Below are 25,781 nucleotides of genomic sequence, written 5' to 3' on the forward strand. Positions count from 1 at the left end.
ATGGAATTCAAGTCACATAGAGTGAAGTAACTAAAGTCACCTAAGATGGGCACTCAAAGAAGAGTAGTAGGTTTGGACTTGGGTAATGTGGGTATGACAGGTCATTTGTGTTATCTGGTTATAGATGTTTTTATTATAAGACGATTCTTTCCAACTAAATATATTTCATTGGTTGGAAGATTTATTAACCATGCTTCAAATTGCTTCTTGGCCAGAATTTGCTAACACAACATTTGTAGCTTTCTACAACTATAAGCCAAGTCATGTACGCTCCTTCTCCACTAGAGTCCTGTGTTATGGAACTCACTGAGGTAGTTGAACCTCTTGATTGGCACTTACTTAACCAGGGTGCAGAATTTAACAATCACTCCCCTTATTCAGTCTTAAGCCTCACATGGAGGTATAGACTTTGGCAGAGTCTGCAGGTTGTGGTGCCTGGAGTAGTCACCGATTGGCAATAGGTGGGCTACAGAGGATGTCAGGCAGACGCAGGGTGTAGAAAGTTTCCGTATGTCGGGATAGCCAAGGGTCAATACCGGAAAGACAAACCAAGTCAGGCAGAAGTACCAGGGTTGGCAAGCCGTAGTCATGAAACCAAGCCAATGAGTACAACAGCAGGGTCCCAGATTAATATCCAAAAGGGCAAGGCAAGAGCGTAGTCCGGATGTAGCAAATTCATAACCAGAGTTCAGATGATGAATACTGCAAGAATAGGAACACTAAGCTTAGGTTCAGACCAGGGCTAGAGGCCAATGTCCCTTTAAATTAAGCGACCCTCCAGTCCCGTGACAACATTTTAAATATGACGGGGTAAATGGATTAATATTATCTGGTGCCCTCTAGTTGAAACCCAATTGCCATGGATCCACCGCGTGGTGATCCCCTCTGTGTAGTCCCAATATGACTGCATCGCTTTTTAGACTACAAGTCTGAGACACACCCACTGTTATCGGATTGGCCAGAGCTGCTCACGTGAGCAGTTCTAGCCAATCCAAGGCCACTGGAAGTGTTTTAGTCTGTGAAGCGCTATGGCTATTTTGGGACAACACAGAGGGGACCCCAAAGCGGTGGATCCATGGCCAACTTTACATATCGCAAAATGGGGGACCGATAAACGTTTGCCAGACACCTGGCCACTTATCTACAGGAAAACAAAGAATAAAATGGGTTAATATTCAACCTGACAGATCTATTCTCCCACTCACAGGATTCATCAGAGGACAGGGACATCAGGCCGCCACAATAGACATTAGATTATCAGTGGATTTCGTCAAAATTGGCAGGATCTCCTGTACAAAATCGAATATTTATGGCCAGTTTGGAATTCATTAAATAAAGCCTAAGCCAAATGAGGTATTAGAGAAGCTTGAACTTGCAATGAGTTTGCTGATGAGTTGATGCTCAGCCCATGTTATATCATTTCTCTATCACAGGTCTCTGTGCTGCTCACAGTTCACACTTGCATCTCCTCACAGGCTGTTTTTTTTATAGTGAATACATCGGCGTATACTGTGTCAACCATTGTGTAGCAAAACCAATTTACCATCCAACTATCTCCTCACCCTTTAATTCCGATCTGTCACAACAGAGCCACAAATTGCTATCTCCCGTCTACGAGATCCTCTGCTAATTGCAGATCCAGCATGGCTTAGCGTCTATTCGCCTGCTCTATGAATAAGAAGCCCACCCCAGGCGTCTCCTATTGCTCTGACATTAATGACCACTTCTTGTTGGGGCGTCATTGACATCTTTGAGCAGCTGGACAGCTCCCAGAAGTGTGCAGGCTCCACCCTGGTATCTCTATGGGGTTCCAGCCCCGGCACAATCTAAACCTGCCCACCCACCCATCTCTTGATAAAACCTCAGGGTGCTATGCTAAGAAAAAGGGGGCACAGGAGTGGCACTAATTAATCAGTAAGCCTATCAAGTGAATTAGCTTCCTCCATGACCAACAACCTAATGCTTGAAATTTCTGTGTCTACAGGCAAAAGGAAGGAGAAGGGAGGTGGGAGGGAGTGTGCATTTAACTCTTGCAATCCCTGTGCAGTTTTTTCATTTCCCCCAAAAAATAAAAATACCAGCACTATGTGCAATTTGCAAAATTGCATTGAGTTGCTTTGTAAGAGGTACATGTATTACTCCTTCATTTGGTGTCTTTCTTAAGAAGAGTGGGGGGGAGGGCTGCGGAGTATATGCCTGGAGAAGAATATTTTGCTTGTTCCAGGGGTTGTTGGCTTAGGTGGAGTCCCCAGCTTATTGGCTGTCGTATATCACATGTCTTGCCTCTTATAGGGGCTGAGGTTCACAAACTGGTTTACTGTGTTCATCTGGTAACTAAGTGTCTGTGCAGGGACCAGCTCCATTCCCTGCGCTGGAAGCAAACATTGGAGCAGGGAGGGCATTCCCACCGGAGAAATCGGCATCCAGCACATGAACAAGACAGGAAGCTGCCAAGGACGCGCTCTCCACCATCTAAGGCTGAGATTGATTTTGAGATTTTTTTTTTATTGTGTTTTACTCTTTTAAGGATCATTTGAGAGGAGGCGAAGCTTGATCTGCTCCAGGGTTGTGCTCTAGGATTGCAGCGGAGGGTGTTGCATTCAGTGGGAAGCTTGTCTGCTCAGCAGTGATTCTCGCTCATGAAAGGAAGCAAAGTGTGAGGAGCTCAGTGCATGGGGATGCGTCTACAGCCCCCAACCTTGGCTGCCAATTTGGATTCTAACACTTGCTCCTGTGCAATTCTAGAATGGCCCGGTTTGGAGATGATCTACCCACCCGCTATGGAACTGGGGTGCCTGGGGGTGCTGGAAGAGGGAGCAGCCGGCAAGGTGGACCTCAACCTGGCCAAAGGATGTACAAGCAGTCCATGGCTCAACGGGCGAGGACCATGGCTCTGTATAACCCCATCCCTGTCAAACAGAACTGCTTCACCGTTAACAGGTCCTTGTTCATCTTCAGTGAAGACAATGTCATCAGGAAATATGCCAAAAGGATCACGGAGTGGCCATATCCTTCACCTGTGTTACATGTATGGGCAAGTAGGCAAATAGGGTAATGTACCTGCAGAATGGTCGCAAGCGCATTCCTTAGAGCCTTTGAACTAGGACTGGGTTTGCATTGCATTGGTGGTGGTGGAAAGAAGGAAGGGGGTTTGTAAGACTGAATTTAACTCTTGTGTTGCCAAGCGAGGCCTAAAGTGGAGCACACATGCATCCTGGCAGAAAAAGAGTTAAAAGAACATACAGGTCAAAATTCAGGTGTCATGTTGTACACCCTCACTGGAGCGACTGATGGTGGAGGAAGGGAGGGTCGTAAGACTAAATTTAACTATTTGCTTGCCAATCAAGGCCTGAAGTGCAGCATATGGGTGGGCATCCATGTTTTACCCTTCTGGAAAAAGAAGAGTTAAAATAACCTACTAATGTCAGCGACCTGCATGGGCCAACAGTGGTACCCCCTTACCGTGCCGACAGGTTGGGTATAACGTCAGATAGAGGATTCCGAGACGACAGCATTGGGGAAGGAATATGTGTATATGGGGGGCGACGACTGGTGGAAGGATCTGTAGGGTTTGTCATTGATCATATATATATAATATGAAAAGCAGAACTCAAGAAGCTGGCCATTCTGCCGGTGCCTAGGAAGTCTTTGGGTGTGTAGTGGCTGCTATGCTGAGATAAGCCCTGGGCGTCCATGGTTATGAAATCACACACCTATTGATTCCTTAGTAGGAGCCATCAGGGCCTCCTCATAGAAACCTAGCAACCCCATATCCCTTACCATTCATATGCTCCTGTCTACACCCCCTCTCTGTAATGCATTTAAATGAACAAGCTGTTTCCCAGATACAACTAGTGATTCCTTTATTTAATAACCAGGCAGATGTTGGGGTCATTAGGTGGATCCCCACATCTCTGGTGACCAGGAAACCCCATGCCGAGAAGTGATGATGATGATGGGCTTGGAGGAAAATCATGTAAGAGATACCCCAAGGGGGTCAGATATTGTCAAATTAGTCACTGACTTCACAGGATTTAGGACAATTCGGGGCGTGATTGAGATGACAGCAGTACCTGCTATCCAGACCTGTTGTGATCCACCCAGGTATTATTTTATGTGTTAATTCATCAGGCAGGTCAATCATGGAAAAATCCAGGAATGAAAAGGTTGTGTGTGTGTAGATGTGTCAGAGTGTTGGGGGTGGGGTGTTGCCTACCTTTGCAATGGGTGTGAATGCACTTTATGGACCCTGCCGCTGTCCATGGTGCTGAAAGGAGCCTGATACAACCAGCCCCACAGGAGAAGGACGGAGCCATTTACTTACATTGTGGTTAAAAAATTTGAGATCTTAATACAAGTAAATAACCCATAATGTAGAAATCCCATGTTCACACACATTATATATATCTCTATCTATATATATATATATATTATACTATAATATTCTAATAACAAAAAAAATATATGTAGGATAGGATATATATAGCATAGTGTAGGATATAGAATTTAATATAGTGTAGCATTTCATAACAGCATAGAATAATACAATATGGTATCGCAAAACACAGAATAGTATACTATGCTATAGTATGGCATGGCATAGTTTAGTATTGTATAGTTTTTAAGGCATTATATTGTATAATAGAGTACTTTATGATATATTATAGCGGAATGTAAAATAATATGTAATATAACATAATGTAATATAGTATGGTATAGCATAGTATAGTATAATATGGTATAATATAGCATGGCATAGTTTAATATTATATAGAACAGTATTATATGGCTTTATAGTGTATAATATGGTGCTCCATAATATATTATAGCACAATAGTATAATATAATGTCATATAATATAATGTAATATCGCATATTATAAGATAGATAGATAGATAGTATTTCATGAGTTAAAAATTAACACCTTTTCTATCACCATTATATAGAATTAATACAGTCTACAAATAACAAAGTTCAGCAGTAAAGGAAAGTAGTGATTCTTTGGGACAATATCGGTCTCTTCCATTTATATGTTTTCCATCAGTAAAGAAGATAAAGTCCATGTACCTTAAGGTGACAATTAATTATGTGTTATCATTAGGTATTATATTTCCGGTTATATTTACAATGGTGCGTAGTCTAGAGATATTAATTAAAGGGGGCTCCTAAAAACTGTTAAAGGGGAAATCCACCTAAAATCCATCTTTTAGCATTTTAAAGTGATATGTCAGAGGATGTTTATGTGTCGGTCATTATTTCTTAAAGGGGTTGTCTAGGATTAGAAAAACATGGCTGCTTTCTTCCAAAAACAGCGCCACACCTGTTCACATGTTGTGTGTGGTATTGCAGCTCAGCCCTATTCACCAATGCAGCTAAGCTGCAATACCAGACACAACCTGTGGACAGGTGTGGCATTGTTTCTGGAAGAAAGCAGCCATGTTTATCAAATCCTGTGCAACCCTTTAAAGGAGTATTCCAGTATCCAGCATTTTTCACCTATCCACTGGATAGGTAAAAAATGCTAGATCGGTGGGCGTTCGACCTGCTGGGAGTCCCAGAATTTGCCAGAACTGACGGCACTTGACTGTTTTCGTCAGCCTTATAGATTTTGAATGGAGCTGAACCGTGCATGCCCGGCCTCCACTCTATTTAAACTCCAGAATCCCCTGTTTTTGCAATCAGTGGGGGGCCCAGCGGTCGAAACCCCACCGATCTAGCATTTTTCACCTATTCAGCAGATAGGTAAAAAATACTGGAGGATGGAATACCCCTTTAAAATATAAGGGACCTCAGTGCATTGGAAAGCACCCAAACCCCTACAGAGTTTATAATACGTCTCCACTGATTCCAGTGACGCTTATCTCCAATTTGCTGAAGGGCTGTGGCCCTTTCCCCGAGCACTATGGCCTCTTCATTTTAGGAACCAGTGGGGTCCAAGATCTCAGACCTACACCAGTACCAAGCAGGGTTGGTAGTCTGAAATCATGGACCCCTACAGAAACCATCTTCTGACATTTCACTTCCCTATGGCGTACACCAAATGGTAATCAAGTGGCCCATGAATATGTTTTGATGTAAATAAATGCAATGTCTTTATGATCTTTATATAAGTATTTTATTAGCTGTACTCTTATTTCCTTAACTATTCTTACTCCATTTGAATATATGATTTTAGCCACCATCATTGCCAATTGCATTGTGTTGGCACTGGAACAGCATTTGCCGGAACATGACAAAACTGATATGTCGGAGAGACTGGTAAGTAAAAACATTGACTGGTCACGGTTTCCTTTCTTGTGATTTTTGTTGTTGCTGTGAGGGTGAGCGACTATGGGGCATGTAGTTGGCATTATACCATGTTATAAGTTTGCCACAATAGCGGGCATGATTCTCCTTTATTACATGGATAGCTTTTTTACATGTCCTCCATTTTTCTCTTAAATAAAAAATGGCATGTGCCGCATATTCACCATACCCTCCTATGCCCCCTGGTATAAGGGAAGAGCCCAAGTATTAGAATATTGTGGGGAAATGCCATAATGATATGTTGTAGCCTAGCAAAACTGACAGTATGAGATATGTACGCCTATGTGTGCTGAATAAACGGGGAATTACAGATTTAAAGGGGAACACCTAACGTAAAGGGGAACTCCACCCATGGTTATAATGCTCATGAATTCACGTATCCTAATGCATAGTATGATTGGCAGATAGGGTCATCTAGAGAGCTGATTTATTCCGTTGCAAAAAATGCCATAGAAGTTGTTAGACTGTTACTTTGTTGCAACAATATTGTAGTTGTAAATCATTAAAGGGCTTATCCGAGTTTTTAGAATTGATGACCATCAATATTAGATCATTGGGGGTCCAACTCTTGGCACCCCTGTCGATCAGCTGTTTGAAGGGGCAGCGGTGCTCGTAGGATTGTTTGCATGGATTAAATTTTCATTCAGAAATGCACATTACAGCACGGTCCCATACACATGAAGCGTCGCGGCCCCTTCAAACGGCTTATTGGCAGGGGTGCCCTCCACCGATCTAATATTGATGACCTATCCTAAGGCTAGGTTATCAATTTTAAAAAACCCGGATAACCTCTAAGTCTGTTTCCTTAAATTCAGACACATGGTGCAATGGTCCAATCTTATTTGTTATTACTGAACATGTCATGATAATCTTCAGCTGCACGGCATACTTGGAAATGTAGTTCCACGACAACTGGAAATGGCATATTTTGGGATCTACAATATTTAATGTGTAAACTATGCGCTAAAAGAATGGATTACATTGTCAAAAAATAGTGCCCCCATGTGAAATGGTTGCATAAAGGGGTTTTCCAGTTTTGTGTTTGAATTCGTTACCATTTTTCAAGATCCATGTCTGCTTTCAGTGAATTACAACAATCGCCATAACATCCAGAGGCTGAAAAGCTAATGCTGCTCACAGCTGAGCGGTGGATACAATTGTATCCAGTCCAGACAATCCTCAATGAGCGAAATACATCAGCAGCACAAGTTCTGACCATTTGCAACAATGTATCAGTGAAGATAAAATGTATCAGTTCACATAGAATTACCCAGACTGGATACAATAGTAGCAAACCCATCAGCTGTGTAAGCAGAACTAGGTCTAAATGCAAACAAGAATGTTACTATACACTGAGAGCAAGCAGAGCTTTTAAAAATGGTGATGAATTGAAACACAAAGTATATTAGAAAGCTGCAGAACTATATATTATGCAATGATTGGGCTTTATTTATATACAATTGGAGAACCCCTTTAACTGTGCAGTAAAGGGTGCCACCTTCGGCCTGTTCTGTTTTTGAGGGATGGGTTAAAAAAATCTTACGGCAGGAAATAATATAAGTACAGTTAGTAACAAGTCTGCTTTTTTTTTTTTGGTACCAAGAGCTGCAAATTACCATCGGTTTTCCGTTCTAATGTTGTGGTAGGCCACACGTCTGAGCTTATGTAGCAGGGATTGCTGGGTCTTATGGTTCCACAGCAGCAAGCTAAGCCAATGGCACTCATTTGTAGTAGTTTTCAGCATTGGCTCCACTGTAATCTTATGGAGAGGATATGAGCTCCAGCTGTTTACCTTCTGATTTTATTGGCTCTTATGAAATGTCACAGTAAATGTTATATGATGGTTTTACACAGTACAGACCATGACGGATGAGCAGTGCGATGCTTCACTGGATCTGACTGGTTGCTCGGCCGCCAAGAAGTGAAGACTTGTGGGGATTGTAGTTTAGCAGACGACAGACTCCCGATCTAAAAATAAAGAAACAGTAAAATAAAAAGCAAATACAAGATTAATGAACATTTAAATGTGTCGTAACCCATAGCAACCAATCCATAGCATAGCATCTGATATTGCACAAGTGTTGAAATGAGGGAGATTGCCTATGACAGGCTCATCCTGTATTGTCAGCCTCTTTCCATTATCCATTTTTTGTGATTGTGTCTATCTCCTCCTCGTGTCTTTTTCACATGCAACCCTGTCCTCATCACGTCTCTGGTCCCTACAAGATAATCGCACTCCTGAAATGCTCTGTGCTGCTGAGGCACCACCTACTTTCATTCCCGGTAGGAAGCCTCCCATGTGTCTTGAGCCTGACACTGCCACATCACATGCCGCCCTGCCCTCCATAACATAATCATTTGAGCAAACGGAAAATTGTATTCCACAAGACTAGAACACTCCTCTCCTGAAGTGCTCTGTACTGCTGGGCTGCCTGCTACTTCCATTTCCTGCATGTGGCCTACCACGTGTGTCCATTTTCAACTTCACATTATGACACTGCTACATCACCTGCCGTCCTGCCCTCTATAACACACTCATGTGAGAAGACAGGATACCACCTCCAACAAGTCCAGAACACTCATCTCCTGATGCTGCTGGGGCACCTGCTACTTCCATTCCCAATATGTGGCCCCCCAAGTGTCTCCATTCTCATCTTCACATCATCACAATGCCCCGTCAGATGCCACCCTACTCTCTATAATATAATCAAGCATGTGAGCAAACAGAATACTGCATCCCACAAGACCAGGACACTCATTTCCTAAAGTGCTCTGTGCTGCTGGGGCACCTGCTACTACCATTTCCAGTATCTGGCCTCCCATGTGTCTCCATTATTATCTTCACATCATGCCATTTGCCCTATTACATGCCGCCCTGCTCTCTATAACATCCTTGTCATGATACATGGTACTGCTTCCCGCATGACCAGAATACTGCCCTCCTGTAGTGCTCTGTGCTGCTGGGACACCTGCTGCTTCCATTCCCAGTATGTGGCTTCCCATGTGTCTCCATTCTCATTTTTACATCACGACACTGACCCATCATATGCCGCCCTGTCCTTTATGACAAACTCATGAGAAATAGTACTGCTTCCCGCATGACCAGAATACTGCTCTCCTGTAGTGCTCTGTGCTGCTGGGGCACCTGCTGCTTCCATTCTCAGTATGTGGCCTCCCATGTATCTCTATTCTGATCTTCACATCATGACCCTGACCCATCACATGCCGCCCTAACAGAACTAATATCATCAAGTGTGCCCCCACAGGATGGGAACACTCCTCTCCTGAAATACTCTGTACTGAATGTCAATGTATTATATGACATTCAGATAACGAAAACACAGTTAGTAAATGTTTTTATGGTTTTATGTAAAATAAATATATAATTGTCGTTCTGCACTTTTCTAGTATACTTTGTGTTTCAATGTTTCATAATTTTCTAGTACATAGCTTGCTGTCAGTAAATGAACCATTTTTATTTTTTTTACATTTAACCTGTCATCATGTCCGACTGACACAGGTACACATCTCAATACAAGAGAGCTCTGGTACACTCTAAGGAGCTGTATATGCGTGAGTTGGACAGATTTCCATTCAATGACAGCAAGCAGAGAATATGAAAACCGTGTTGTATTGAAAGTATACTAGAAAGTTACATAACGTATCATCATACAATCATTAAAATGAGAAAACTCACTGCCTATAGCATCCAATCTAGCTCTCATTTTTGGAAGGAAGGTTGGAAAATGAACGCAGTGACCTGATTGGTTGCTGTTGTCACCCCCTTCTGCTATACAATGAGTCCTATCATTCCCTATTCATAAAACCTGAGCAGTTTCCCATAGCAACCAATCAGATCATTGCTTTTTTGCAACCAATCAGATCACTGCTTGTTTGTAATGGGAAAATGAAACTTGTAGTTTTTTGTACATGAACAGACATGGTGGACATCTTCTAAGAAAACCAAGGTGACTGCTGGGATTTGTAACATATTTTGCTTTTGTTTTCTTCTTTTTTAATGTTCATTTTCTTACAGTTAAGGAACAAGACATTGGCCCACATTTAACAATGTATTTACACCAGATTTTGAAGTAAAATGCTCTATTTTAAAAGGCGTAACGGAACCTGCGCCAAATTTGCTAAATGTTTGCGTCTTTTCTCCTCACTGGACAAGTGACAAGAAAAGTGGGCGTGGTCTCCTAAGAGTTGTAGTTTTAGAAAAATGTATTATGTAGAGTGAAGAGGAATGGCGCAATATAATGCTGCAAATAAGCGTGTGCCTTTGAATTTATTTGTCGCAAATCTCACCAAATACCTTCTCCACTATGTTATAGCGAAAATTTACCTCAGAATTGGAAGGTCATGTTGTCGAATGTGAAGTTAACCCCTCACATTCGATCCTGGTCAGATTTGCCGTGTATGGCCCCTTTCACGCGACCATAGATTTTGTCCATAATTACGGACCCATTCATTTCTATGGCCGATGGACACCTTCCCGTATATTTACAGGAAGGTGTCCGTGCCGTATAAACCTTCCGTAAAAAATAGGACATGTCCAATTTTTTTATTTTACGGGCCATGCTCACACTTTATAATGGGAGCACCGTCTGCAAATGTGAATGACTGTCCACAGCCGTCCGCGGCCGTCCGTGCCCGTAATCACGGACCGCACGGGACCTATAAAATACATTATTATTAGTAAAAGTGGGCCAATATTGTAATGTTATAGCGAAAAATGACCTCACGATTAGGACGTCATGTGACTTTACCACCTCACAAATCTCACCAACTACCCTCTACACTAGGACTGGCGAAAAATACGCCAGTATTAGTAAATGTGGGCCAATATTGTAGTGTTATAGCGAAAAATTACCTCAAGATTAGAAAGTCATGTGACCTTATCACCTCACAGTCAACCCCGGTCAGATGTGCCGTGTTACAGTAACTTGTGTAATGAAACTTGGATGTTTTTGGAAACCCGCTGTCATATCGGAAGCAGTGGGTGCAATTGTGCCCAATAAATACCACCCAAAGAGCCAATTAGATGACTAGATGTTAGCTCCGCCCCCTAACTCCTTAGGAACAGGTGTCAGGACTGCAGTAAACTGCATCATGTGACACTCGGGTCTATGGAGCGACAGAGGGATCAAAGTGGAAGGGGCATATGAGGGTATGCTATTTTACAGCCCATATATCCACTTCAGGAGGCCACATAGTGGTCTTAATAGCACCCATTTAGTACAGATAATAGTAAAATGACATTATACACGTCAGTAGGTTTCCCTATTCCATTTTATGAGTTTCATACGAGGAGTATAATAAGATCTCTTCCCGGTTGAGCTCCTATTTACTAAAATGCAACGACTTCCCTCAAACCACATATCAATGGGGGATATTTATCAAGTGAGAGAAAGGAAAAGATGAAGGAATTGTCTATTAGCAACCAATTAGATTCCAGCTCTTATTTTTTTAAGCCCTTGAATCGAGCTGAACCGGCGATCTAATTGGTTGCTAGGGACAACCATTCCACTTGTTAATTGTCCCTCCTCTGCTAATGAGTGTTCCCGTCACACCTACAGTGAAGGAAATAAGTATTTGATCCCTTGCTGATTTTGTAAGTTTGCCCACTGTCAAAGTCATGAACAGTCTAGAATTTTTAGGCTAGGTTAATTTTACCAGTGAGAGATAGATTATATATTTTTTTAAAAACAGAAAATCACATTGTCAAAATGATATATATTTATTTGCATTGTGCACAGAGAAATAAGTATTTGATCCCCGACCAACCATTTAGAGTTCAGCCTCCTCCAGACCAGTTACACGCTCCAAATCAACTTGGTGCCTGCATTATAGACAGCTCTTACATGGTCACCTGTATAAAAGACTCCTGTCCACAGACTCAATGATCAGTCTGACTCTAACCTCTACAACATGGGCAAGACCAAAGAGCTTTCTAAGGATGTCAGGGACAAGATCATAGACCTGCACAAGGCTGGAATGGGCTACAAAACCATAAGTAAGACGCTGGGTGAGAAGGAGACAACTGTTGGTGCAATAGTAAGAAAATGGAAGACATACAAAATGACTGTCAATCGACATCGATCTGGGGCTCCATGCAAAATCTCACCTCGTGGGGTATCCTTGATCCTGAGGAAGGTGAGAGCTCAGCCGAAAACTACACGGGGGGAACTTGTTAATGATCTCAAGGCAGCTGGGACCACAGTCACCAAGAAAACCATTGGTAACACATTACGCCGTAATGGATTAAAATCCTGCAGTGCCCGCAAGGTCCCCCTGCTCAAGAAGGCACATGTACAGGCCCGTCTGAAGTTTGCAAATGAACATCTGGATGATTCTGAGAGTGATTGGGAGAAGGTGCTGTGGTCAGATGAGACTAAAATTGAGCTCTTTGGCATTAACTCAACTCGCCGTGTTTGGAGGATGAGAAATGCTGCCTATGACCCAAAGAACACCGTCCCCACTGTCAAGCATGGAGGTGGAAACATTATGTTTTGGGGGTGTTTCTCTGCTAAGGGCACAGGACTAGGACTACTTCACCGCATCATTGGGAGAATGGATGGAGCCATGTACCGTCAAATCCTGAGTGACAACCTCCTTACCTCCACCAGGACATTAAAAATGGCTCGTGGCTGGGTCTTCCAGCACGACAATGACCCGAAACAAACAGCCAAGGCAACAAAGGAGTGGCTCAAAAAGAAGCACATTAAGGTCATGGAGTGGCCTAGCCAGTCTCCAGACCTTAATCCCATCGAAAACTTATGGAGGGAGCTGAAGATCCGAGTTGCCAAGCGACAGCCTCAAAATCGTAATGATTTACAGATGATCTGCAAAGAGGAGTGGGCCAAAATTCCATCTAACATGTGTGCAAACCTCATCATCAACTACAAAAAACGTCTGACTGCTGTGCTTGCCAACAAGGGTTTTGCCACCAAGTATTAAGTCTTGTTTGCCAAAGGGATCAAATACTTATTTCTCTGTGCACAATGCAAATAAATATATATAATTTTGACAATGTGATTTTCTTTTTCTTTTTAAATATAATCTATCTCTCACTGGTAAAATTAACCTAGCCTAAAAATTCTAGACTGTTCATGTCTTTGACAGTGGGCAAACTTACAAAATCAGCAAGGGATCAAATACTTATTTCCTTCACTGTAGAGGTCTTCATTTTGCCAAAATGATGCTTTCTTTGCAGTACTGCTCCTAAATTGTAGCTAGGTTTCCTTTACCGGGAAAAAGATTCAGTTTACTACCCTAGTCCTGTAACTTAATACCCTGGCCAAGTCAGAATGGCTTGTTAGTACCGCCACCTGCACCCAACACCTAGGGCACATGCTCCGCAAGCCCCCTTAGGCCTAATTCACACGAGCGTGTTCGGTCTGTGATTTACGGTCCATATGTCGGCCGCATTTCCCGGACTGAACACACTGCAGGGGGCCGGGCTCCCAGCATCATAGTTATCTATGACGTTAGGAGTCCCCGTCTCTCCGTGGAACTACTGTCCCGTACTGAAAACATGATTACAGTACAGGACTGTTTTCCCGCAGCGAGGCATGGAACACCTAGCGTCATACATAACTATGATGCTAGGAGCCCGGCTACCTGCAGTGTGTTCGGTCCGGGAAATGCGGCCGACATATGGACCGTATATCACAGACCGAACACGCTCGTGTGAATTAGGCCTTAGCGATGCCATTATCTTAGTTTTTATTTAGGTTGTTCGGGGGGGATGTGATTCTAATGACCAGTCCTAAAAAGGCCTTGAAGGTGTTATACGAGAACCAAAAATGATTACTCTATGTATAAGCAGTAGTACATTGATTATATCGAGTACAGCGGGGCCGGTCACATGACGTAGATTTGTATCGTCATCAAAGAAGACTGTGCAACTAGACTTCCGGTCCCCCGGCAGCGGTATAAAAATCTCAAAATCAGCGCGACAGGGGACCAGAATCTATATTAGCGAGTACTCACATACTGCAGGGACTACACTGCTAATAATGTTTGGTCCTTACATAACCCCTTTAATGACCAGCTACGTTTTTTGCTTCTCAGCAACCGTAACCTTTTTTATTTTTTCATTATTTGACTGAGGCCTTGATTTGTGCGAGATAAATGTAATATTTTCCTGCGCCGTTTTTGGGGGGGGGGGGCTATAAAAAATTTATTATGTAATTTGTTTTTGAGTGTGAATAGAGAAAAAAACTATTTTTGCCACTGTTTTTTGTGTTTATGTTTTATCCCGGTCAAGTTTCACGCTAAATAGCCTGCCTCTCCGTGGAACTACTGTCCCGTACTGTAATCATGTTTTCAGTACGAGACAGTTGTCCCGCAGCGAGGCAGGGACTCCTAGCGCTGTACATAACTATGATGCTAGGAGCCCGGCTCCCTGCACTGTGTTTGGTCCGGGACTTGCGGCCGAAATACGTTCCGTCCTTTACGGGCCGAACATGCTTGTGTGAACCCAGCCTTATACATTACACTGTGTCAGTACGACACAGGTTGCTGTTAGGGCAACACAATAGTGTGCGCTAACAGCGGGCTTACAGAACAGACAGCTCTGGGGTCCTTTCTAGTTCCCCAGGGCTGACTGCAGAGGGTTTCCAAAATGCAATCAACGACTGTGCCAATCAAAGTGTTTAACGGCTGGGATCGGAGTTTCCTCTGATCCCAGCTGTTATTCAGGAGGCTGTTCTAAGTACAGGAGCTATTAGTTACAGCTCCTGCTTAGGCCCCATGCACACATCCGTGCCCGTAGTCACGGTCCGTGACTATGGGCACGGATGGCTACGTACAGTCATCCGCATTTGTGGGCCGGGGTCCCATTATAAAGTATGGGAGCACAGTTCGTAAAATAAAAAAAATAGGACATGTCCTATTTTTTACGGATGGTTTCTACGATATACGGAAAGGTGTCTGTCGGCCATAGAAATGAACAAGTTCGTAATTACACACCGTAATTACGGTCAGTAACTATGGACGAAATCTACGGTCGTGTGCATGGGGCCTAAGGGTATGTTCACACACTAGACTAAAGACGTCTGAAAATACGGAGCTGTTTTCAAGAGAAAACCGCTCCTGATTTTCAGAAGTTTTTTAAGCCACTTGCGTTTTTCGCTTCGTTTTTTACGGCCGTTTTTGGAGCATTTTTCAATGGAGTCAATAAAAAACGCCTCCAAAAATGATCCAAGAAGTGTCTTGCACTTCTTTTGACGAGCCGTCATTTTACGCGCCGTCATTTTGACAGCGACGCGTAAAATAAAGACTCGTGGGAACAGAACATCGTAATTCCCATTGAAAGCAATGGGCAGATGTTTGTGGGCGTATTAGGGGCATTTTTCAGGCGTAATTCGAGGCGTAAAACGCTCGAATTATGTCTGAAAACAGTGCGTGTGAACATACCCTACTACATTTTACGGAGCGTCTTTTTATGCTCCGTTTTTTAAAGCAGAGGCGTAAAAAGACGCCCCGTATGAACGAAATGCTGTTTTTCCCATTGATTTCAATGGGCAGATGTTTGTAGGCGTTCAGTTTCCGTTTTTTCAGGCGTTTTTCGAGGCCCCAAGATACGCCTGAAAACACTGCGTGTGAACATACCCTTAATTGGGTTGTCCGGTCATAAGAAATATATGGTCTATCCTCAGGATAGGCCATCAATATCTGATCGGTAGGGGTCCGACTCCTGTTACCCCTGGAGATCAGCTGTTTTGATTTCATTCCTTATCCGCTCGTACTGTGAAACACTAACGCAGTTGTGGCGGGGGTTCACAGTATTACAGCCTCTCCCACTGAAGTGAATAGGAGATGTCTGTAATACTGTGAAACGCCGCTACAAGTGTGTCGGCGATTCACAGTACGAGCAGTGACCGGAATGCACGAGCGCCGCGGCCCCCTCAAAACAACTGATCAGTGTTTCGGGTGTTGGACTCCTATCGATCAGATATTGATGGCCTATCCTGAGGATAGGCCATCAATTTTTTGTGACTTGACAACCCCCTTCAATTAAAATTGGATCCATCACATAATGAAGGCAGGCGTATGTACCATGGAGGCAAGCCATGAGGTGGCAATGTGGCTCTTAGAGAGAGGAAGGCCACTCCTGGTTGGTCTCATACCCTCTGCTATTATGTGGCAGGAACATATGTATATACTCCGCTCTCCAGAGAAACTGCATTGTTAGCAAACAAGGGGTGAGGTATTGGTCCAAGGGGCATGGAAAGGGGCGCAAACAAACACCAGGCTCTTCTGTCCTGGCTTGCAAAACCTGGAGCTGTAATGGGGGGACCTGTTTAAATTTGGTAAGAGGCCCCACTCTATTATATGTTCCAACTAGCCACTAGGTCAAACCACTGAAACCTTCAATGATTTTGAGAATCGGGGTGCCCGGTCCCTACTCACAGCTGAGCAATGTGGTCTAGGCCACCCTATTCTTGGGCTTGGTCACAATGGTCATACCTCCACCAGTCAGATAGTCATGGCATCTTGTCTGTATGTATACCAGAAAAGTCTTTGGTGGGAACATACAGGCCCATGCTAATCATCGGAAGGAGCATAGGTGGCACCCATTACCGTGCCCGAAATACAATTAGACTAGGAAGTCCTTGCACAATCTTGACCCGCATAATGTGGGCAGCATCGATGTATTAGCTGTATGGCAGCACGTTTCTCCATAGTTAAACAATATTCACCACCATTGAACATGGACGAGAAGCTGATTTTAATAGGGTTCTCAACCACATGAGGATCCACTTTTACATTTCTGAATCCGACAAAGAATAAAAATAGAATAATTCCTGCCGTTTGATTAGCGCTGTCAGCTTTGTTATTACAGAGAACAATCTGTTATATGGGCTCACAGACAACGCAAGAGGAAAACCCCAAAGCTGTAGCTTGTTACGAAAGGAGAGCGATTCACCAGTAATTGGATTAGCACTTGAACCACCCGCTGTGCCATGCTCTGAATGGCACTAAGAGGGTAGACACGAAAGCCTCTGATAGGCCATCATCCACTGACTCATTTTTTGGAATGAATAAATCTGCATTGAAATGGATGTACTGTGTTTTTGCTGCCCTGTTTTGGGCATGCACCAAAAAAATCCTCCCGCAACAGCAGGTGGTACTTTGGTCAGGAACTCAGGTTAATTATTAAGCGCAGTGCAGAATAACATAAAGATATTAGAATTGCCAGGCCTTGGTGTACGATCTGCCAGGGGGTCTGATGTAGGAAATAAATATTTTGGGACTTTTTGGATTTATAACCCCATTTTTTGTTTGTAGATATGTCACACGGACATGGACCTTTAAATTAAAGGGGGTTACCGGTTCCAGTAAATAAAGCTTAATAATTTTTTGTAATAAAAAAAATCTCCAATTTTCCTATATTCTTTCTGTATCAGTTCCTCACAGTTCTAAAAGATCTCTGCTTGCAGTCATTCAATAGAAAGCTTTATTCCAAAGAATGAAAATTTGTGCTGGTCATGTGATGGACACAGGTGCAAAAGCTCTGATGACTCTACTGTAAAGTGCCGTGCAGCTGTACTATTATCACATGACCTGAACTATAAGGCTGAGTTCACACGTTGCGGATTTGCCGCAGATTTTGTTGCGTTTTTGGCGCAGATCTCACCCTTTTGCATTGCAAAGTGTAAAATCTGCGCTGAAAATCTGCGTGAAATCCGTGACGTGTGAACTCAGCCTAAGGGATTTCATTCAATGTATGCAAGCAGAGATGAATTGATATGAAAGTATAAATGACAATTGCATAGCTTTTCATTAGACCATAAATAAGATTTCTATGCTGAAACCACAGCTTCTGGGTCCATAGCAAAATCTGTCATCTGCCCCCCCCCCCCCCCTCCAACCACTTCACACCATTTATAGTATCTGCTGCCCTCCTTAGGGCCCTGGTTCAACTGCAACCTCTGCACCCCCTATTGCAACATGGTATGGATGGTTTACAGAGGATGGTGACTATTGTAAATGATCCCCCTATTCTACATTATTGTATGTAGCAGACAGTATACATAGACAGTATATACACCCTGTTCACACCTCCTTGAAGTTATCACAGAATTTCTGGGGGCAGCAATGAAGAACCAGGACAAGCTCTCCTGCCCGTACCCCAGCTGAACCCCTTTAACTCCATTTTACGGCTGCTATTAGTAATCTACTTTTATTACCAACCCAAAACCATTCCAGACAGGGCGGCTCCAGGGTGACAGTGGGCTCCATGTCTACCCAAGCCTCAACTTTAGCTCAGACCACGTTTACCCAGATTGCCATGGTCCTTGGCATCGGCTGCGCTGTGCCTGGTGCTGACGCTGGCTCTATCCTTGTATGCTTTTAGGCTTTTGTTAGATACTATCCCAATGGGATATTTGGACCTTTACAAGCCAGATTAAAGGAATTGTACGTGTTATCTTCTCCTGTACAATGACACATTGTTAGGCACTCCCCTCTTTTGCTGTTATTCACGTGAGGTTGCGCTCTGAACATAAAAGCTATCTCTCTCTCTCTTTTTTTTTTTTTTTTCGTTTTTCTTCTTTTGCTAATAGCTTGTGGGTTTCATCCCTGCCACAGCCACTTAAAACAGTCACAAATTACCTTCTGATATAAAGTTCCTCTAGAAGAAAACAGCTCCTTCCCATCACGGCTGAACCTCTTACAGAGGCTTTCATTTCAGCGGAGCCGCAAATTGCATTAACCCTTTCCCTGTAGAGGGAGAACAGCCAGGGCACGGCAAAGCAATAACATGATTAATAAACTTGAGAGCTGCAAGTAATGAAATCCGTAACCCGCACGCTGCCAGGCGTAATCCACCTTTTGCAGATGTGGTGGAACTACAAGTATCAGCATGTCATGCTAGTCCCTAACCAGTATTTGCTATATTCTCTGCTGGTTCCATTGCAAAAATGTTCAGCTGTCGCTGATTCATGGACATTCCTCCTTTCCTTATTTGCTAGCAGTCTGTGATTGTGGATTGAATGAGCCCATGGCCCATAGGAAAGGGGGCTCAGCTGGGCCTTTCCTTCTCAAGGACCCTATGGCAGCAAAGGCGGCCTCTATACTATGTACGCCGTTAGGCCCCATGCACACGACCATAAAATCGCCTGTTATTACGGGCCCATTCATTTCTATGGTTGACGGACACATTCCCGTATGTCTATGGGAGGGTGTCCGTGCCGTAGAAAGCTGCCGAAAAAAATAGGACATGTCCTATTTTTTTTATTTTACGGACCGTGCTCCTATACTTTATAATGGGAGCACGGCCCGTAAAAACGGCCGGCTGCCCGCGGCCGGCCGTGCCCGTAATTACGGGTCGTAATTACGGGCACGGTCGTGTGCATGAGGCCTTAGACATGAGTTGCAATCAGAATTTAACCAGCCTTCCAGTTTGCTAATTGCAACGTGCCCTGCCCCCACCCTCTGGCTAAGGCCTCATTCACGTAATTCACATCCGTGTGCTGTCCCTTTAAATAATTGACAGCGCACTGATCAATGCCATTCAATGGAGCTATTCACACTTTCGTGTTTTTTCACGGAGCGTGTTTCCGTTGTGTGAGACTCACTGCATGTCCAATTCTGGTCCGTTTTTACTGATCAGACTAACACATTGAAGTCTATGGGTGCGTGAAAAACAAGGACAGCACACGTATTACGTCCGTTTTTTACGCATCAGTTGCTAAAGAAATGCAGAGAAAAAAAAAAGTAAAACAAGAAAGTGCTTGTAGAGAAGAAACACGGACGAGAAAAACGGATGACACACGGAAACCGCACTGGCTCAATGTGGACAGTCATATGCATGAAAACGGCCCTCGGACATGCTCGTGTGAATAAGGACTAACAATTCGGGGAGATATTTTGAGGTGCCCAATTCTAGAATCTGCCCTTCCTAGCTAAGGTTGGAGACCCGTCCAGGCTTAAGGAAGTTTTACACCACCTGGCTTCATAGTCCCAAATTTTAGTAGTATTACATGTCACATCGTTGTTATTAGGCACCCCTAATATCATGCACTTTTGGTACAGAAAAATACACATTATGTCAGTAGAGGATGGGAGTAATAAGCGGCTACCATACACCGCTTATCTCCTGGGGGAAAAATAGCATTGGATAGTATTGTCTGGACTTCTTTTCTTCCGATACAAGGATTTGACGGAATCCGGCAATTGCAATCTAATGTCTATGGCCAGCTTCACTAAACCAACAGTCCTATGTTTATACCAACAGCCTAAATAAAGAGAGAATCATTGATAGTTTTCTTCTTTACTCCCATTCATAAAAATAAAAGTCTATAAAGGGCGGGTTCACACATGGCGGAATTTCACTTAAATTCCGCTGCGGACACTCCGCAGCGTTAATCCGCAGCGGAGCCGTTTCTCCATTGACTTTCACTTTAATTTAGCAGTGTTCGTTTACACGATGCGTACAATTCCGCTGCGGAGCATAGGCTGCGGAGCGGAATTTGGTGTCCGCAGCATGCTCTGTCTGTTGCGGACCAGTGGCGGACTCATGGCGGAATTTCTCCATTGACTTCAATGGAGATTCAAAGTTCCGCAATGAAGTCCGCAGCTGTCATGCACATGTCATGTGTGCTGCGGATGCGTCTTGCTTTTTTAACTTGACATTTCTTCATTCTGGCTGGACCTATGTATTTCTAGGTCTACAGCCAGACTGAGGAAGTCAATGGGGCTCCCGTAATGACGGGAGCGTTGCTAGGAGACGTCTGTAAATAGTCACTGTCCAGGGTGCTGAAAGAGTTAAGCGATCGGCAGTAACTGTTTCTGCACCCGGGACAGTGACTACCGATCTCAATATACATGTATCTGTAAAAAAATATATAAGTTCATACTTACCGAGAACTCCCTGCGTCTGTCTCCAGTCCGGCCTCCCAGGATGACGATTCAGTGTAAGTGACGGCTGCAGCCAATCACAGGCCAAGCACAGGCTGCAGCGGTCACATGGACTGGCGCGTCATCCAGGGAGGTCGGGCTGGATGCCGAAAGAGGGACGCGTCACCAAGACAACGGCCGGTAAGTATGAAAGTCGTTTACTTTCACTAGGGAAAGTGCTGTCCCTTCTCTCTATCCTGCACTGATAGGGAGAAGGGAAGCACTTTTCCCGCAGTCCGCAGCAGCTAGTCCGCATCAATGTACTGCACATTTTGTGCAGATCCGCAGCAGAATCTGCAACGCAGATTCTGTGCGGCATGGATGCGGACAGTTGCGGAGGAATTCCGCCATGTGTGGTCATGCCCAAATACTCCTTCGAAATGAAGGGGAGGCGACTGCTCAGATCCTGTGAGTCAGCGGCGTTAATTTAAGGGGAGGCTTATCTTTATGGCCGAGATGCAAACACGTTCATTAGCAGGTTATAATCACCAAAACTGATCATTATCACCTTGTACATATTCTGAAAGCAAATCTTGTGCTGGTCTACTTCAATAAAAAAAAAAAAAAAGATATTTAATTACCTATTATGCAAATCTGATTCATTATATATGTATGTATTTATGTATGAATTATATATCTATGCTAGTGGCAGCAACTTATGCTAAACAATCATTATTGCTACCGTGCACCTGCATCATGGCAATGGTACTTAGAAAAGTCTGATTGGCATGGAGGCTTTCCTGGATGATGTGAATTTAATGAAGCGTGTGATCAATACTGTATTATATCAAATATTTATTGCTTCTAACTAATAGTGGAACAATAGATACATGTGGAGGTGTAACATGCATCAAATCCTGGGTATTCTCCTTTTATTTTTTTGTACTACGACATATTAATGCACTAAACATTTCTAACATTAGGTGGTGCTGTAGAATATTGTACTGCACCTGTCTGAGATAACATAATTTGTGCTCTGTTGCTCAAAGAAAATATTTTCCTTAACAGCACACCATGTGGTCAAGAGTGGTACTACAAGTAAAACATAGTCATCGATTAAATGTAAAATATAGGCATCCTCAAGTGTTAAATAAAAAAATCATATATGCTATTCACTGGTTTATGCAGCATCAACTGGGGTACCTTGTGTCCACTACAGGAAATGATTCTTTCCCTACTACTCTACAGAACTGGCATATGTACATATTGAATTGCATAGAATATACTGGTGCTATAATAGTACACACAGACTAAATAGAGAATAGGTTTGTAGTAAACTCCAGCAGAGTGTTGTGGCAGAGGTGGATCTAGGTTTTGTTTTGTTTTTTATTCGGGGGCAAAGCTTCTTTTCTGACAGGACCTGCAGAACTGTCATAGTCCCAGCTTTGCCGGCTAAACCACCCAGTACCTTAGGCACATCACCCACTTGACACCCCTGTCTGATGGACCCTATTGTGGCGTGGTACCATTATAGCATCAGGACCTTGGCACACAGGGGGACCCTCTGGTCTTGTGATGGGCCAGTCCCACTTTGGATACTGATACAACTGCCTGTAATAGTTTATGACATTATATGCACCATAGAACAATCATGTTGTAATTGTTATTGCTTTGTATTTTGTACTAGGACCTTTAAGTATTGTAAACTCTTTAACCCAAGTTGCCTTTTTCTTTACAGGATGATACTGAACCATATTTTATTGGCATATTCTGTTTTGAAGCTGGCATCAAGATCATCGCTTTAGGCTTTGTATTTCATAAAGGATCATACCTCCGGAACGGCTGGAATGTCATGGACTTTGTAGTTGTGCTCACAGGGTAAGTGCATATCTTTCCATAGACTTCTTTCTGAGGCTACTATATGTATTCATTCAGTCCTGATGTCATTAGTTATACAGTTATGACAGCGTTGCTTCTACTGTCTATGTGTAAAATAACATATAAGCAGCCCCATCTTGTAGACTTTGACTCTACGACGTTATATAGTAATCGGTCTGTCAGTAACGTTAACAGCTGGGTGTTGGGGAGACCCGATGTGTCATGTTTGACCATACCCTCATCGGATAAGACAAAAAAGTCCCGTCAAGTCCTAAGGTTGATTGTCCAGTACCTTATTGGGCCTAAAGTAGTCTTTGGTTGAGATTGAAGACACAAATTTGGGTTGGTGGCTGTTTTCACACCACATTTCTTCAAACGCCCCTATGGGATTTTACACTTTTTGACGCGGCCGTAATTTTATGCGCCGTCTTTTGACAGCGACGCGTAAAATGACAGCTCGTCTGCACAGAACATCGTAAAACCCATTTCAAGCAATGGGCAGATGTTTGCAGACGTATTGGAGCCGTCTTTTCAGGCGTAATTCGAGGCGTAAAACACCTCCATTACGTCTGAAAAGAGGTCGTGTGCACATACCCTTAGGGTATGTTCACACGAGGGCGTCCGTTACGGCTGAAATTACGGGGATGTTTCAGCCTGAAAACATCCCCGTAATTTCAGCCGTAACGGCATGTGCAGGCACTTGAGAGCCGCGTCAATTACGGGCGTAATTAGCGCTGCTATTCATTGGAGTCAATGAATAACGGCTCCAATTACGGCCAAAGAAGTGACAGGTCACTTCTTTCACGCGGGCTTCCATTTACGCGCCGTCATTTGACAGCGGCGCGTAAATATACGCCTCGTGTGAACAGACAAACGTCTGCCCATTGCTTTCAATGGGCAGATGTTTGTCAGCGCTATTGAGGCGCTATTTTCGGACGTAATTCGGGGCAAAAACGCCCGATATACGTCCGTAAATAGGCCGTGTGAACATACCCTTAGACTATTAGGCCATTACAAGGCTACGTGGGTTTTGATGGCTGTAATAGACTATTTTATACCCTTTGTGTTGCTCCTGTAAAGCTGGCCATACGCGTAAGATGACTATCTTCCGGACTGCGACCAATCACTCATATGTCAGATCGTTCGTATGAACAATGCGCCCATCAGCATGCAAATAAAAACAGCACAGTGCGCTTCAAACCGATCATGCCATGCACTTGTATTTTCAGCCGGCAACAGCCAAAAAAATCTCACACGACAGATCACATATTTGGCAGACAATTGTCTGCTCTCAGCCGTTGCGAATGATCATTCGTGTTAATTTTTCGAAGGCTGAATTGATCACAATTGGCCATTTGTACGACTTTTATCTACTGTGTATTGGCAGGCTATACAGTGTCTCCTACTACGCCCCTTTGCTTACCAGGGGTTGTCCTGCGATGTTGCTGCTCTTTCATTTTTAACTTGCTATGAAATTATACGTCATGAAATACCCAACAATTTAAATAAACAAATGTTTGTCTGTCCAAGTTGCCATGTTGCCATGTTTCTTGGGTCATTGATGCCAGTGCAACGTAATAGGAGTGTCACTGGGAGTTACACCTTCTTGTAAGTTGGAAATTTAGTAGCAGCATGTTTCCTAGTCTAAGGGCTTATTCAGGTGAGCAAATTATACGTCCGTGTGCTGTCCGTTAAAACAACGGACAGCACACTGACCTATGCAATTCAATGGGGCTAGTCACACGTCCGTGGTGTTTCACGCAGCGTGTGTCCGTTGCGTGAAACTCACTGCATGTCCTATTTTGGTCCGTTTTTTAAGTCAATGGGTGCGTGAAAAACACGGACAGCACATGGGCGACAACTGTGTGCTGCCCGTGTTGTTCAGTTGCTAAAGAAATGATGAGTACAAAAAAAACAGAAAAACTGATGCCACACAGAAAGCACACTGATGCCACACGGAACGGAAACGCATGAAATACGGTCCGTTTTTTTGCGGACGCAAAACGGACGCACCCGTCTGAATAAGCCCTAATATTGTATATGAAGGTAATAAGACATTTATGCTTTTTTTCTTTGCAACCTGACATCTTGTCGAATAGCTCTGCGTTTTAAGTCACATGTGGCATTGTATACAGACTTGCAAGCGTGGGGCCAGTAACAGAATACACTATGCAATTGTAACAGCTCAGAGATATTCCCTCGCTGATGGTTAAATATATTTTCATTGACCACATAACATGAATTCTACACTTGACCCACTTCTATATTTTTTGTCACATAGATAAATATTATTCCTAGTCGTCCTTGCCACAAGACAGCATCTCTTACCACCACATAGCAGCCATTCGGCCACGTGGCCAGGCTGCAGGTGATCAAAGTCTCCATGTAGTTCTTGCCTTAGCTAAAGGGACCTTTTTTACTTCGCCGCCACATTTTTGCAGATCCATAAGATCAGAGGAATCGCATGTCACTTGGAGCCAAATCTCAGCAATTAGACTATGTCCCCAGTCCACACAAACACCTTACACACGAACTGCACCATCTTGGAATCAACTCTCCTCGGAAAAAAATGCAAAAATATGCTTGAAGTTTTTCAAGTCTTTTGGAATGACATGTCCCACAGAGATCTTGAGCAGAACTGTCCTTAGATTGGATAGCACCCCATGCAGAAATGTATGTGTAGATACCGATTTATACAATTTTATGGCAGTCCCAGCATCATAATCGGATAGAACAACACTTCTCAA

At 43.4% G+C, this 25,781-nt stretch overlaps 1 protein-coding gene and 1 long non-coding RNA gene across 11 annotated transcripts in view; one reads left to right on the forward strand and one right to left on the reverse strand.

Moving 5' to 3' along the window:
• Positions 1-11,321, reverse strand: part of LOC142659189 (uncharacterized) — a 64,204-nt gene extending 52,883 nt beyond the window's left edge. Inside the window, exons 1-2 of the long non-coding RNA XR_012850280.1 lie at positions 11,180-11,321; positions 8,168-8,274 (exon numbers count right to left, since the gene is read on the reverse strand). This is a non-coding gene — a long non-coding RNA (uncharacterized LOC142659189). The remainder of the gene's footprint in view (positions 1-8,167; positions 8,275-11,179) is intronic.
• The window catches only part of CACNA1B (calcium voltage-gated channel subunit alpha1 B), a 214,581-nt gene continuing 194,956 nt past the window's right edge, over positions 6,157-25,781 (forward strand). For 9 of the 10 annotated variants that reach the window (XM_075835026.1, XM_075835028.1, XM_075835025.1 and 6 more), the window contains exons 1-2: positions 6,157-6,258; positions 22,895-23,034. In XM_075835026.1, the coding sequence (XP_075691141.1) occupies positions 6,166-6,258; positions 22,895-23,034 (233 nt within the window). In that variant the 5' untranslated portion in view covers positions 6,157-6,165. Of the gene's footprint in view, positions 6,259-10,205; positions 10,275-22,894; positions 23,035-25,781 lie in introns of those variants that run through there. The other variant, XM_075835033.1, reaches the window with a different exon arrangement.

The sequence above is a fragment of the Rhinoderma darwinii genome, chromosome 8, assembly GCF_050947455.1.
Source record: "Rhinoderma darwinii isolate aRhiDar2 chromosome 8, aRhiDar2.hap1, whole genome shotgun sequence".
Taxonomy (NCBI): Eukaryota; Metazoa; Chordata; class Amphibia; order Anura; family Rhinodermatidae; genus Rhinoderma; species Rhinoderma darwinii.